General features: G+C 44.8%; 1 protein-coding gene across 2 annotated transcripts in view; it reads left to right on the top strand.

The window, feature by feature from the left end:
• The window catches only part of celsr2 (cadherin, EGF LAG seven-pass G-type receptor 2), a 75971-nt gene that overhangs the window by 22321 nt on the left and 41526 nt on the right, over window positions 1-12124 (top strand). For both annotated transcript variants that reach the window (XM_072715050.1, XM_072715049.1), the window contains exons 3-5: window positions 1076-1298; window positions 10212-10327; window positions 10747-10835. In XM_072715050.1, coding sequence (XP_072571151.1) covers window positions 1076-1298; window positions 10212-10327; window positions 10747-10835 — 428 coding nt within the window. The remainder of the gene's footprint in view (window positions 1-1075; window positions 1299-10211; window positions 10328-10746; window positions 10836-12124) is intronic.

The following is a 12124-nucleotide window of genomic DNA, read 5'->3' as shown; positions in this document are numbered from 1 at the left end:
GCCAGGATCTGACTGACCCTGCTTTCTGACTTATATATCACTTTGGGTGAAAACATCTGGTCACTAAAGGTAAATAAATGCATGAGACAGACTGCATCTCTGACCAGAAGGCTGCACAAGCTTCATATTACATGAGGTAATAATTGTGATATAATCGATGCATCCATCTTCCAGAGCAGCTTATCTAGTACATGGTGAGCCGAACGTCTCTCCGAAGAAGGAGAGGAGACCCTGGATGGGATGCTAAACCGTAGTAGGGCACAAAGATTCCCACATTTTTGAGATATTTTGAGACACCATGACACCTAATCTTATATCTTTGGACCACAGGGGAATGCCCACATGATTGTGGGGATCGCATGCAAACTGCACACAGGGTCGAACCCCCAGTGCTTGAGGTGTGAATCGTGAGTGTCACCATGCTGCCCTTAGTGGGAGATAATCAGAGCTTCAGGTCCAGAAAATAAAAATCTCGAACAAGATTTAGTTTGAACCAACCAGTTGAATCCTCTGTGACTGTGACTCTTTATACTGAACTGGTTGGTTGGAACAATATTTTGGTCTGGATTTTTACTCTCTGGACTATCCACCTTTTTGGCAGGTCATGTCAGCCGGGGGGGGGGGGGGGGGGAGCCTCTTCCAGGTAGCACAGGACGCAGGGCTGGGATACACCCTGGATTGGGAAAGTAGTGATACTAGTAATAATGATATAGTCATGCAAGACTTACCGATGCTTCCACTCACTAACAGTTCTCAATGACACAGATTTTAAATCCTGGGGGGAGGGGGGTCTCACCATGGCAACTGGAGTCTTGCATCAGGACACTGAAGCAAAGGGAAGGGTGGGGTCTATGAGGCATTTCCCTGGGAACTTATTATTTATGGGGTTTGTCCGTGTATGTCAGAGTGGGAGAGGCCAAACAGGACCTGTGCCAGATCACTTGTGAACCTTCTGCACATCCTATTAAAGATTCTGTTCCTTGTATGTATGTGGCTCCAGCATGAAAGACGCGAGGGTGGGGTCTGAGAGTGCTGGGTGTGCTGACCGCCCCCCCCCCCCCGGGTCTCCCCGCAGGCGGGAGGTGCGAGCTGTCGTCCCACTCGGGCCGCTGTGTCCCCGGCGTGTGCAAGAACGGGGGCTCCTGTGTCAACCTGCTGGTGGGCGGCTTCCGCTGCGAGTGCCCCCCCGGGGCCTACGACAAGCCCTTCTGCCAGATGTCGGCCCGTGGATTCCCCCCCCAGTCCTTCGTCACCTTCAGGGGCCTCCGTCAGCGCTTCCACTTCACCATCTCGTTGACGTGAGTAACCACCCCCCCCAACCGTGAATGTTCCTCACCGTCGCGGGTGCCTGTACCTCCTTACCGAAAATAGCCCCCCCTCACACTCACGATCGATTCCCCCCTTTCCAGTGACTGTGGTGGCTACAGACTAATTACATTTATTTTGTTTTTAAAATTACATTTCTCCCCACAATACGCATCAGGGCCAGAATATGATACCAGTTCGTTCAGAGGTATTGACAGATTTTTTGGTTTATTTTCCAGCAGCTCGTTCAATTTTGTATTATTTTTTTTTTGCTCTAGCTAAATGTCCCCACAAATACATTTCCCGACCTTCTATTTTAGGGAACTTTTTTGATTTTCACATTAATTACTGAGAGACCCAAGAGACATTACTGCACTTTATGTAAAACCAATTTGGTTGACAAAGATATTCATCTAGGTATTTTCGTAATATCCAAATGAATAATAAAAGATAAAACAGAAAAAATCTCTCCACAGGTGTAGGGGTAGGATGGCGTGGGGGTCTTGTGAGGGAGGGGGGAGAGTCAGGGGGGCAGGGGGAAGCTGGAGCTGTACTTTTGACGGTCGATTGTCATTTTTGGGTCAGTACCTGTTACTGCCAAGCCACTCTCACCCAGTGCCGAGTCGGGGGGGGGGGGGTGGCGGCCCACCACACTGCAGGAGACTAAGAAACCTGGGTGCTTGGCCCAGTTTGCCATCACCGGGGGGGGAAGCGCCTGCCCCCCGACCCAGGCCTCCCCGCAGAGACAGGTGCCCCTCGCTAACGCGCCACAGCACATGCCATACGCCCATGTGTCTCCATGCCCTTCCTTTGCATCCCCCCCCCCCCGCTGGCTGCCTCACTTTCACCAACCAGTTTAATCCAGTATGGCGAACACGTCAAGGACATTTATTTTTTTAGATATCTTGTCCTAAGCTTCCTCGTAGTTTAACGACAGTGCCAGATGGCTAGCATGCAGTTTTATTGGACCGATGATGTTCCTATAAGTGTAGACAAGCTTTTATTAGCTGGATGCGTTAATCTACTGCTGCAAAGAAATAATTCATGTCAGTTAGTAAGCTGGTTACGACAAATTATTGCTTTATTTATATCTCTGTGTGGTACTGATGTATTTGAACAGTGTAAATTAAAACGTTTTGCTCAACTTCTGTAGCTGAGTTATATAATCATTATTTTGTCTTAGCTGACTAACTAATGTAACCATTGGCTGGCTACTATTTGATTTCATGGCTTAGTTCTGTGATGGCCATTGTGTGACTCCAGAGTCTTGTTCTGTGCCTCAGACAGGTTTGACTCCCATATCTAACCCCTTGACTCTTTGGCTGCTGTTTTCACTGGCTTCTCACAGTCTGGCATCTTTAACAACGTAATCGACAGTGACATTAATAGCAGGACTGTGTCACTGCTCATTAACTGCCCCCAGTTATGCCGGAAAACAATCGTTGGGTTAATCTTGCAGTTACATCAGTATTGATCGTGTTTTGCTGTGTCTTTACCTACCCACTCTACTAGCTGCAGCAATTTCTATGCAACGGCATGAATCTCTTGCCACAGGCTTCGTAAAAGTTCCTTGTAAAAAATCACAAAACCTTAAATCCTTAAATCTTAAATCCTTTTATTTTGAAATATGCAACTAGAGCAGGACTTAACAGTCATAACCTGTGCGGCTAATGGTCTTGTACCCCTGGGGTACAGATTATTCCTCAGCCGTGAGATGAATTTTAAAAAGTTCAGAGAAACTATTGAAATAATGTGCAAAGTTTACAGCGTGGTGTGGGAATTAGTGGCGGAAGAACGGCGGGCGTTTGGGGCATTTCTAGCTGGAGGGGTAAAGCCGTCTTTAATGACAGGTGCGGTGACATTGTGGACGAGGGCTGCGGTTTTCTTTAAAATAATCCGGGCTGCAGAGGACGGCAAATGCCAGGATCATGCACAGGAATGACCAAAAAGGGCCCTATTCATATGGAATGTTCTAGAAAGAATGATGGATGCATTCCGTTGCTTGGGGACCATCGCGGCCCTTTTGTGGCCCAGCTGGGGGTTGGAGTCGTTCTCCAGGCTTTGCTGCCCCCCCCCCAATATGGCACTGTTTCCTTCTTGGAGGAGAACACAAACAAAAGTTCTTAGTCTGGCTTTGCTCTTTAGTGAGTGATCTTCCATCATTTAGGTCTTTTACCTCGGTCTCTGGGTAACCTGGCTGCTAAAAAAGGTGACACTGTACTTATTTGTGTTTTTTTCTGAGTCGCTCTGTGCTCCTATTTACATTTCCACATATGACCTTTTTTTCTAAATATGTGTTAAATACGTATGTAAATTTAATTTTGGTTTCTATTTTTGCTGTAGCCAGTACAGGTACAAAAGGACAGAATCACTATTAATAAATGATTATTATGATGACACACACCGGCCCTGACCTTCTGCAATATGCCATTGTGAGTCTCACTGCAGGATTTAGGATGGGTGGCATTCTGGGAGAGAGCAGTGCATTGTGGGAAGTGCGGGTGTCCTCAGCAATGACCTACTAGAATTCTCCGGCTACATATGGTTTGCTTTGCGCATCGATGGTCTGAGAAGCACCTTTGCTGATTTTTGTCCCATTTTATTTATTCTTTTGAGGAATCTGGCTCACAAAAAATGCTGCAGCGATCACTGAGAAGTGAGAAACAATGCAGAAGTCTTGCTGTAAGAATGTTGAGCAGACCCACATGACGTTGGGGTTATGAGTGCGCAAGGGGGACATTCGTTATGTCAGAAACATCGAGAGCCTGTTTTAGTCTATACTCTCCTTGATGATCACAGGTGAATGCTAATTAACAATTAATTAATTAAACGTCAGTTGGCAGCTTCAAGGTCATTGAGGGGCATGTCCCTGTGTTCCTCCCCCCCCAGCACATCCCACCCACCCTACTTGGAAATTGCACGTTTAATTACTATTAATTTCTATGTGTAATTCCTATGTGTGATGCTTACCTATGTACTGTGCACATTATAGTTTTTCCCAATCATTGTAACGCGTGTCTCAATACCATGTCCACCTTTTCAAAACACTTAACACATGCACCATGCCATTAGACCATGTGAGCTAAACTATGTATACGTTTGCATTGCTTTGACACAATATGCATTCAATCACCACTTCCCCCAAATTTCATGAATACTTCTCTCAGTCAGTGTTCGCCGCCAGCAAAACTTTGTACAACTACAGCCGATTTTTCAGACGTTTAGATAATCTGTTCAAAACAGTTAACTTTCAGGTCAAAACCTAATGAAATTTAGAGCACTGTCAATTGAAATATGCTGCCTTTTGATAGACAAAGGACACTATGCCCTTGCACTAAAACAAATAATTATGCTTCTAGCAGAAATTTCATAATTTTGTTTTTGTTTGCTGCTTTGTTACCATTTATACAAATGAGGCCATGGAGTGTCCCCCCCCCCCCTCCCCTTTCCTTTTTGCATCACAACACAATGTATTCTGTGCAAAAATAGTGGGTATGGCAACACATATATTACAGTAAAACATTTACATTTATTCATTTAGCAGGCATTTTTATCCAAAGCGACTTACAGTGAAGTACGGTAACTACAGGGACTGTCCCCTAGGAGCAAGTTGGGGTCAAGGGCCTTGCTCAGGGGCACAATGGTGGCACCCCCTGGGAATGAACTCTCAATCTTCCAGTGTTCCTAATGGGAGCCCAGCCAGATCCCCAACTACTAGACCACCAACATCCCACTAGATCACCACCAAGCATTTTACAGTGCTTGAAGCTGGAAAGCTGAATGAAAACACACACATGCCTGTAATTTCAGCTAAGCACCTATCTAGGAATTTGTGTGTGGTTAGTGCCAATTTGCCATATGTACAAAAGGGGCCATCTTTGGATTGGCATTTTCCATTGCCATTTTTCTTTAGCTAGTGAAAAATGGATGCCACAAGAGGCAGAGGAAGAGCAAGAAGACATCAACGGAGAGGAAGAGGAAGAACCATGGTTACTGATGAAATCAGGGCCACAGTGATCGACCGTGTTGTAAATCAGGGGTGTCAAACTGCAGTCCTGGGGGGCCGCAGCCCTGTGTAGCTTAGTTCTTTCCCTGTTCCACCACAAATTATTCAGCTCAGCTGCTATGTGGTAATTAGCACAAGAAGTTGAATCAGGTGTGTTAAACGAGGGGAAACCCAAAAGTGTGCAGGGCTCCGGCCCCCCAGGACTGGAGTCTGACACCTGTGTTGTAAATCATGGTCTGTCCCTGAGGGAAGCGGGTCTAAGAGATCAACCCCACTTGCCTAGATGCACAGTGGCATCAATTGTCAGGATTTTCAGGCAAAGCAGCAGGTACTATACACTATTTAGAGCATTCTGACTGAAGCTATTTGATTGATGTGTATATTACTGTAGTGGTGTGATTTGAGGAAAGTCTCCAGGAAAAAACTGATGCATCAGTGAACGTTTGTCTTCACTGTAACCCACTACTATAGGATTTACCGTTTACCTCCCACAGGAGGGAGAGGAAGAATTTACCAGTATTTGTGATTGTGTGGGACAATGTGGCCTTTCATCATTCCCACCAAGTCACAGAGTGGTTTATTGCCCATCCCAGGATGATGTCATTATTCTTGCCACCATACTCTCCATTCCTCAACCCCATTGAAGAATTTTTCTCTGCATGGGGATGGAAGGTATATGACCATCAGCCACATGATCAGATATCGCTTTTAGATACAATGGCTGCTGGGTGTATGGACATCCAGAGCTGGATAAGGCACTCAGAGAGATTTTTTCCTTGGCGTATTGCAAGAGAAAATATTCAGTGTGATGTCGATGAAAATTTATGGCCAAATGCAAGTGACCGAATGGATTAGGGCAGGTCTACAGTGTCCGTAACTGTATACAGTGAAACTTTGCTATTTGGCGTTTTTTTCTTTTGTATTGAATGTAATGTACTTTCAGTAGGTGGTTGTAATGTATTTCTCTTTTCCAGTGTATTGCGCAGCTGAATTTATTTACTATATTATTTGTTTGTATTACAATGTTTACTGTAAATGTCATAAGTTTTTCTTTTACTTTGCAATAAACATTGTGTGAAAATATAGGATACAACACATCATATATATGCATTTTGCAGCGCTTCAAGTTGTTTGTGTTTTTTCATGCATTGTACTTTGCGTGACAAAGTCGTCTTGTGAGAGAGTGCGTGTGCTATAGGTTTGGCAGCATGTGTCACTTTTGGGTGAAGTGTGAAGTGTTTCGGTGGTTTTAGTGCATTTTGCACCGAAAGTTAACTGATATGCTCAGGTGCATGTTTGTAACGTTCACAATGTGAAGTGTTTTGAAAAAGTGGACATGGTATTGAGACAAGTGTGAAAATGATTGGAAAAAACTGTAACATCATGTTACGTATTTCATCATGTCACACATCATGTTCCACATCATGTTACACATTTCACTGTTTGGTATTGATCCAAAATAGACATACAATTTTTCCTTCATGTGTTCGTTGGTATTTTTCACCACTGCACGTGCACCAGTGCTGTTCTGGTACACAATTGTGCAAGAAAATGTGCACTGTCTGTCTCACTGTATGTTTGTTTATTTGGTTGTTTATGTATTTGTGTGTGTGTGTGTGTGTGTGTGTGTGTGGGGGGGGGGGGGGGGGCATTTGTTTGAATGAATGAAATGAATGGATGGTGCATGTGTGTGACTGTGTGTGTGTGTGTGTGTGTGTGTGTGTGTGAATGTGTGTGTGTCTGTATGTGTGTGAATGTTTGTGGGTGTGTGTGTGTGGGGGGGGCATTTGTTTGAATGAATGAAATGAAGGGATGGTGCATGTGTGTGACTGTGTGTGTGTGTGTGTGAATGTTTGTGGGTGTGTGTGTGTGAGTGTGTGTGTGTGTGTGAATGTGTGTGTCTGTATGTGTGTGAATGTTTGTGGGTGTGTGTGTGTGGGGGGGGCATTTGTTTGAATGAATGAAATGAAGGGATGGTGCGTGTGTCTGACTGTGTGAATGTTTGTGGGTGTGTGTGTGTGTGTGTGAATGTGTGTGTGTGAGTGTGTGTCTGTGTGTGTGTGGAGTTTGCATATTCCGCTGATGTTCTGCAGGTTTCTTCCCTTTGTTCTAGTTTTCTACCACAGTCCAAAAACGCAAATATGTGAACTGGCTTCTCTAAATTGCCCAGAGAGTGTGTCTGTGTGCCCTGTGAGGGGTGGGTATCCTGTCTAGGGTATCCCCTAAATTTCCTGGTATTGGTTCCAGATTCTTCATGGTCCTGTACTGGACAAGCAGATAGAAACTCAGAAATTAACTTAAGGTTTGTTGAAACCAGTTATATTGTTGTAAAACTGGACAAGATCCAGATACAGAGCAGCCGGAGCCAGGCTGTCCCGCCCACCTGTGATGTCAGGTTATCTGTCCATTGGATTGGACGGTGTGGGAGACAGATACAGAGCAGCCGGAGCCAGGCTGTCCCGCCCACCTGTGATGTCAGGTTATCTGTCCTTTGGATTGGACGGTGTGGGAGACAGATAACTGCTGGGACAGGATGTGAAATGAGGTGTGCAGGAGAAGTGCAGATGGTTCGTGGGTCTGGGGAAAACAAAAAAGCAGGACACAGTCCTGAAAGACGAAGACAAAACAAATGGGTTATAAGAGTGCAGCTAAGAAGGAGTGAGACGAGATAGAGCAGACCGGAAAGTGCTCAGAGAGCAGGATGTCAGGGAGGCCTGGTTATAATTAACCTCTTAAGGACCATCTCCGTCCCTTGCAGACAACATGGGTCTAACATGAAAGGTGGATGGATGAATGGATGGCAGGATTTTTGCCTGTTCACACATTTCACAGTGGATATAAAAAGTGAACACACTCCTGTTGAAATGCCAGGTTTTTGTGATGCAGGTTTTTTTATATATATATTTTTCCCCTAACAGTTTTGTTTTTCAGTTGAATTGTACAGGTTAATCTGAGTCACTTTAATTGATGGCAGGTGTGTACCCGAAAAAACTGAATGCTGTAATTAAATCAAAATGTGCTTCAACAAAGTGTTACTTTATGGGTGTGTGCACTCATGTATGTTTTTTATTTTTTACGTTTTTTTCCCCATAACAGATTTTTTTTGTTTTTCAGTTGAATTGTACAGGTTATAGGTCACATTTAAGGTGGGGAAAGTTTTGAAATGATTTATCATGGTCACTGGCATTTTAATGGGGGTTGTGTACACTTTTTACATCCACTGTACATCAGAGACTTAAAAATTTGACAACAAATGGTTACAAAAATGAAAGATATCCTATGAAGTCTGTCTTTTTTTTTTCTTTGAAAAATATTTTTCCAGGCTGTTCCTCTGGTTGGATGTCAGTTTCATCCGAAACCCCTGTGTCGCTCTCTCAGTCTGGGAAAAACTTGTTGCAGATGCCAAAGCTTTAAACTAAGAAAATGAATATTAATGTAATTTTAATTTAATTTAAAATTTATTTTAACTTAATTTAATCAAGGTCCTGCTTTTCATTAATCGCACCTTCATAATGCATTCATAGAAGATTCATACGCTTCTTAAAATCAATCAGCAGTTTTAATATACATTAATAACAAGCATTATATGATAACAAACATATTCATATAACGTTTGTTATTAATGTGTATTAAAGCTGTTGTTGTATGTTAGGATGTCATGGTATACTTAAATAATGCTTATATATGTTCTATGAATGCATTATGAAGGTGAACTGAATATCCTGTGAATACATTATAAAGGCATTATGAAGGTGCACTGAATGTTCTATGAATGCATTATAAAGGCCTTATGAATGTGCAGTTAATGTAAAGTGTTACCGAATATTATGCGGCATAAAAATTGCTACAACCAGATAACCATATTATCATGTGAAAAATCATTAACCTGGTGTTGATCTGTTTGAACCTGAGTGAGATGCAGTTGGCCAGTTGGAGAGTTAAGGCTGGGCCGGGCGATTTTCCAGTTCATGTCAGCCATTGAACCATGTTGACAGAAAGAGGGGTTAATGGCAGTGTGTTTGGGATAATGGCGACTTACGCCGAGCGCTAATGCATTTCCGCAGTAATGCTGGCCAATGTGAGGATTCCCAGTGCTCTCACAGCGATAGTGGTGAATGGGCAGCGTCAGTGCAACAGCCACTAATGTGATGTGGACGGACACACCCTGTCATCATGGGGCGAGAGGCTGATGGGATCATTTATCCCACCGACATTCCCTGTTCACCCTGCAGTGCTGCACTGTTCTTTTCACGTTACCATAACGTTGACTGAAATTATTTTGCGGTGGTTGTCTAAACCCTGCTGGATTTTGTAGATTTCAAGGCCACCCTATATATTACAGAATCTCGCAGACACTCCAAGCCCCCTGTCTAGCATCCAGCCCACCTGTGACCTCTTTTTAGAAGCTCTGTAATAGACGTGAGAGCCAATACCGGTGCATTAATCCTGGAATCTAAGGGCTAACAGTGTCAAGAAACGGACATCTTGCTTTCAAATAAATGCAGCCTGTCTCCCATCCTCATCATTTCCAGCTTGTTAGGTGACCTCGCATGCATGTGGGATTTGCAGCCGCTCCTCTGCACACGAAGTAAATAAACATCACTCATGGACTGGGGGCAAAAACAAATCAAGTGGTAGGAGAGTTAATGCAGTGAGGAGGCCAAGTCGTGATTGAGAGAGGGGCATATGTTATGGACCTTCTCAGTGGAAGCGTTGACCCTTCAGTATTGTGTTGATGCTCTCAGTGGGAGTAGAGCAGAGTGAGATAGAGATCATGAGCTCGATTGCAGCAGGCAGTGCGAGTCCAGGCTGGAGAAACTCGATTGCGTCACGTGGCCCGTAAACGTGCTTGAAGTTACTGCCCGTGTTCTACAGATCTGTGCCCTTGTCTGTTTTCTAGGTTTGCCACCGTGGAAAAGGAAGGGCTGCTTCTCTATAATGGCCGCTTCAACGAGAAGCACGACTTCGTCGCCATGGAGATCGTTGATGGGCAGGTCCAGATGACCTTCTCCGCAGGTCCGCTTTCGCCGGCTCTCCAGTCCAAAAATGGCCGGGCTTTCGGCGGGATGCTGTTTGATGTGTGAAACTGTACCGTAAACGTCTGCAGGCCTGAAAGATTGTTGCCGACTGGAAATGTGGAACTTTACGATAAGGACCGTCAGCATCGGCACCTTGGCAGGGTCGCTCTCTGGCTGGTTAGCGATATGCAGTGTTAGCATTATGGCCGGATGTTTCAGGCTAGCATGACCGCTGCTTAGAATTAGGGGATGTTAGCATTGTTTTAGATTAGCACTGCGGCAGCTTATCGAAATGACGGGTGAGGAACTGTGCTAGGTCAGAGATTGTGAGAGGAAGTGTCGTTAGGGAGAAGGGTCACATGACAAGTAAGACACCGATGGTATATATGCTCTGATCACTGACATTTCACTGTGCAGGAGAGACCAAGACGACAGTCTCGCCTTTTATCCAGGGGGGTGTAAGTGATGGCCAGTGGCACGTGGTGCAAATCCACTACTACAACAAGGTAAGGAGGCTGGTGTCTGACACTGTAAGTGCAAAGCACAACTCTCCTTTTGCACGTTATAAAGGATATGCAAAAATCAGCTTTATGTCTCTTGTTTTTTGGAGTTTCACAGTTGAATAGTGGGGGGGCGGTGTATAGTTTTGTATGTTTGGACATAATCGTAAGGTGGTTGGTTCAAATCCTACGGTGAGCACAGTGATTTCATCATTGGGCATTAAACCTAATTGCTCCAGGGATTGGCTGATCCTGCTTTCTCAGCTGTGGGTCGCATCAGATCGAAAGACTTCTGCTAAGTAAATGTCGGGGGGGCACAGGGCTGGGGTACGGTCTGGGTGGGATGCCAGTCCCTCTCAGGGCACGCTCACTCCAGAGTATCTGCAGGAAACCCCAAATGACACGGGGCTAACATTCAAAATCCACAGAGACTGGAGGCAAGAGTCAAACCCGCAGCCTGGAGGTGAGGTGTCAGTATTAGCTGCTGGGTCCGCGTGCCGCCACGTTACAAAGCAATTTACAGAATTTATATGTGAGTGAATGGACTGAATCATTTCTTTGTTGTTTGCCTTGGCTTATCTTATGACACGTGCTGCCAACTTGGCACTCATAACCGCGTTAAAAAATTAGGAGAGGAAAAAAATAGCTGAACGCGAATGAAACAGTTTGAAGAGACTTGGCAGATGTGTGTTTCTGCTCCGAGCTTGAGTTCCCAAATTGCTGCTTTGAGCGGCTAGACGTCTGCTCAGTGATTGTTGCTGACTGTCTACACAGCTTAATAATAATAATAGTATTAATAATACATTATTGATCCCCATGAGGAAAATCTCTTTTAACCAGCAAAAAGCAGCCACGGATGTCACTATTCAGCTAAGAACGGGATTCAAACCAGCCACCTTCTGATCACAGACCCAGCAGATTAGCATGCTAAGCCACACAAATAAACGTGTATCTATCTCTCCAGTTTCTGTTACCGGCTACCTGTTGCAGGGTTGTGGCCAGCCGGCCTGGACTGCATCCCAGAACACGCCGGGCGGGAGACAGGGGAACAGAGTGTGCAGTCACACCATGAGGGCAATTTAGAGATGCAAAATCGCCTATCTGCGGGTGGAAACTGGTGTGGCTGTAGGAAGCACAGACAGGGAGAGCAAACCTCACACACACAAACCAGGAGGCGTGAAGCCGCAAAAGTACCCAGTAACTGACCAAGTCTCTCTTCACAGGACATAATTAGCCCAAAACTGAGATGGCAGGTTAGCATTCTGGCAGGTTGTACAGTACCAGCAGTGGGAAGC

Source organism: Paramormyrops kingsleyae, chromosome 8 (genome assembly GCF_048594095.1).
Source record: "Paramormyrops kingsleyae isolate MSU_618 chromosome 8, PKINGS_0.4, whole genome shotgun sequence".
NCBI lineage: Eukaryota > Metazoa > Chordata > Actinopteri > Osteoglossiformes > Mormyridae > Paramormyrops > Paramormyrops kingsleyae.
Note: the sequence above shows the minus strand (reverse complement) of the source record. Positions and strands in the feature narration are given on the sequence as shown.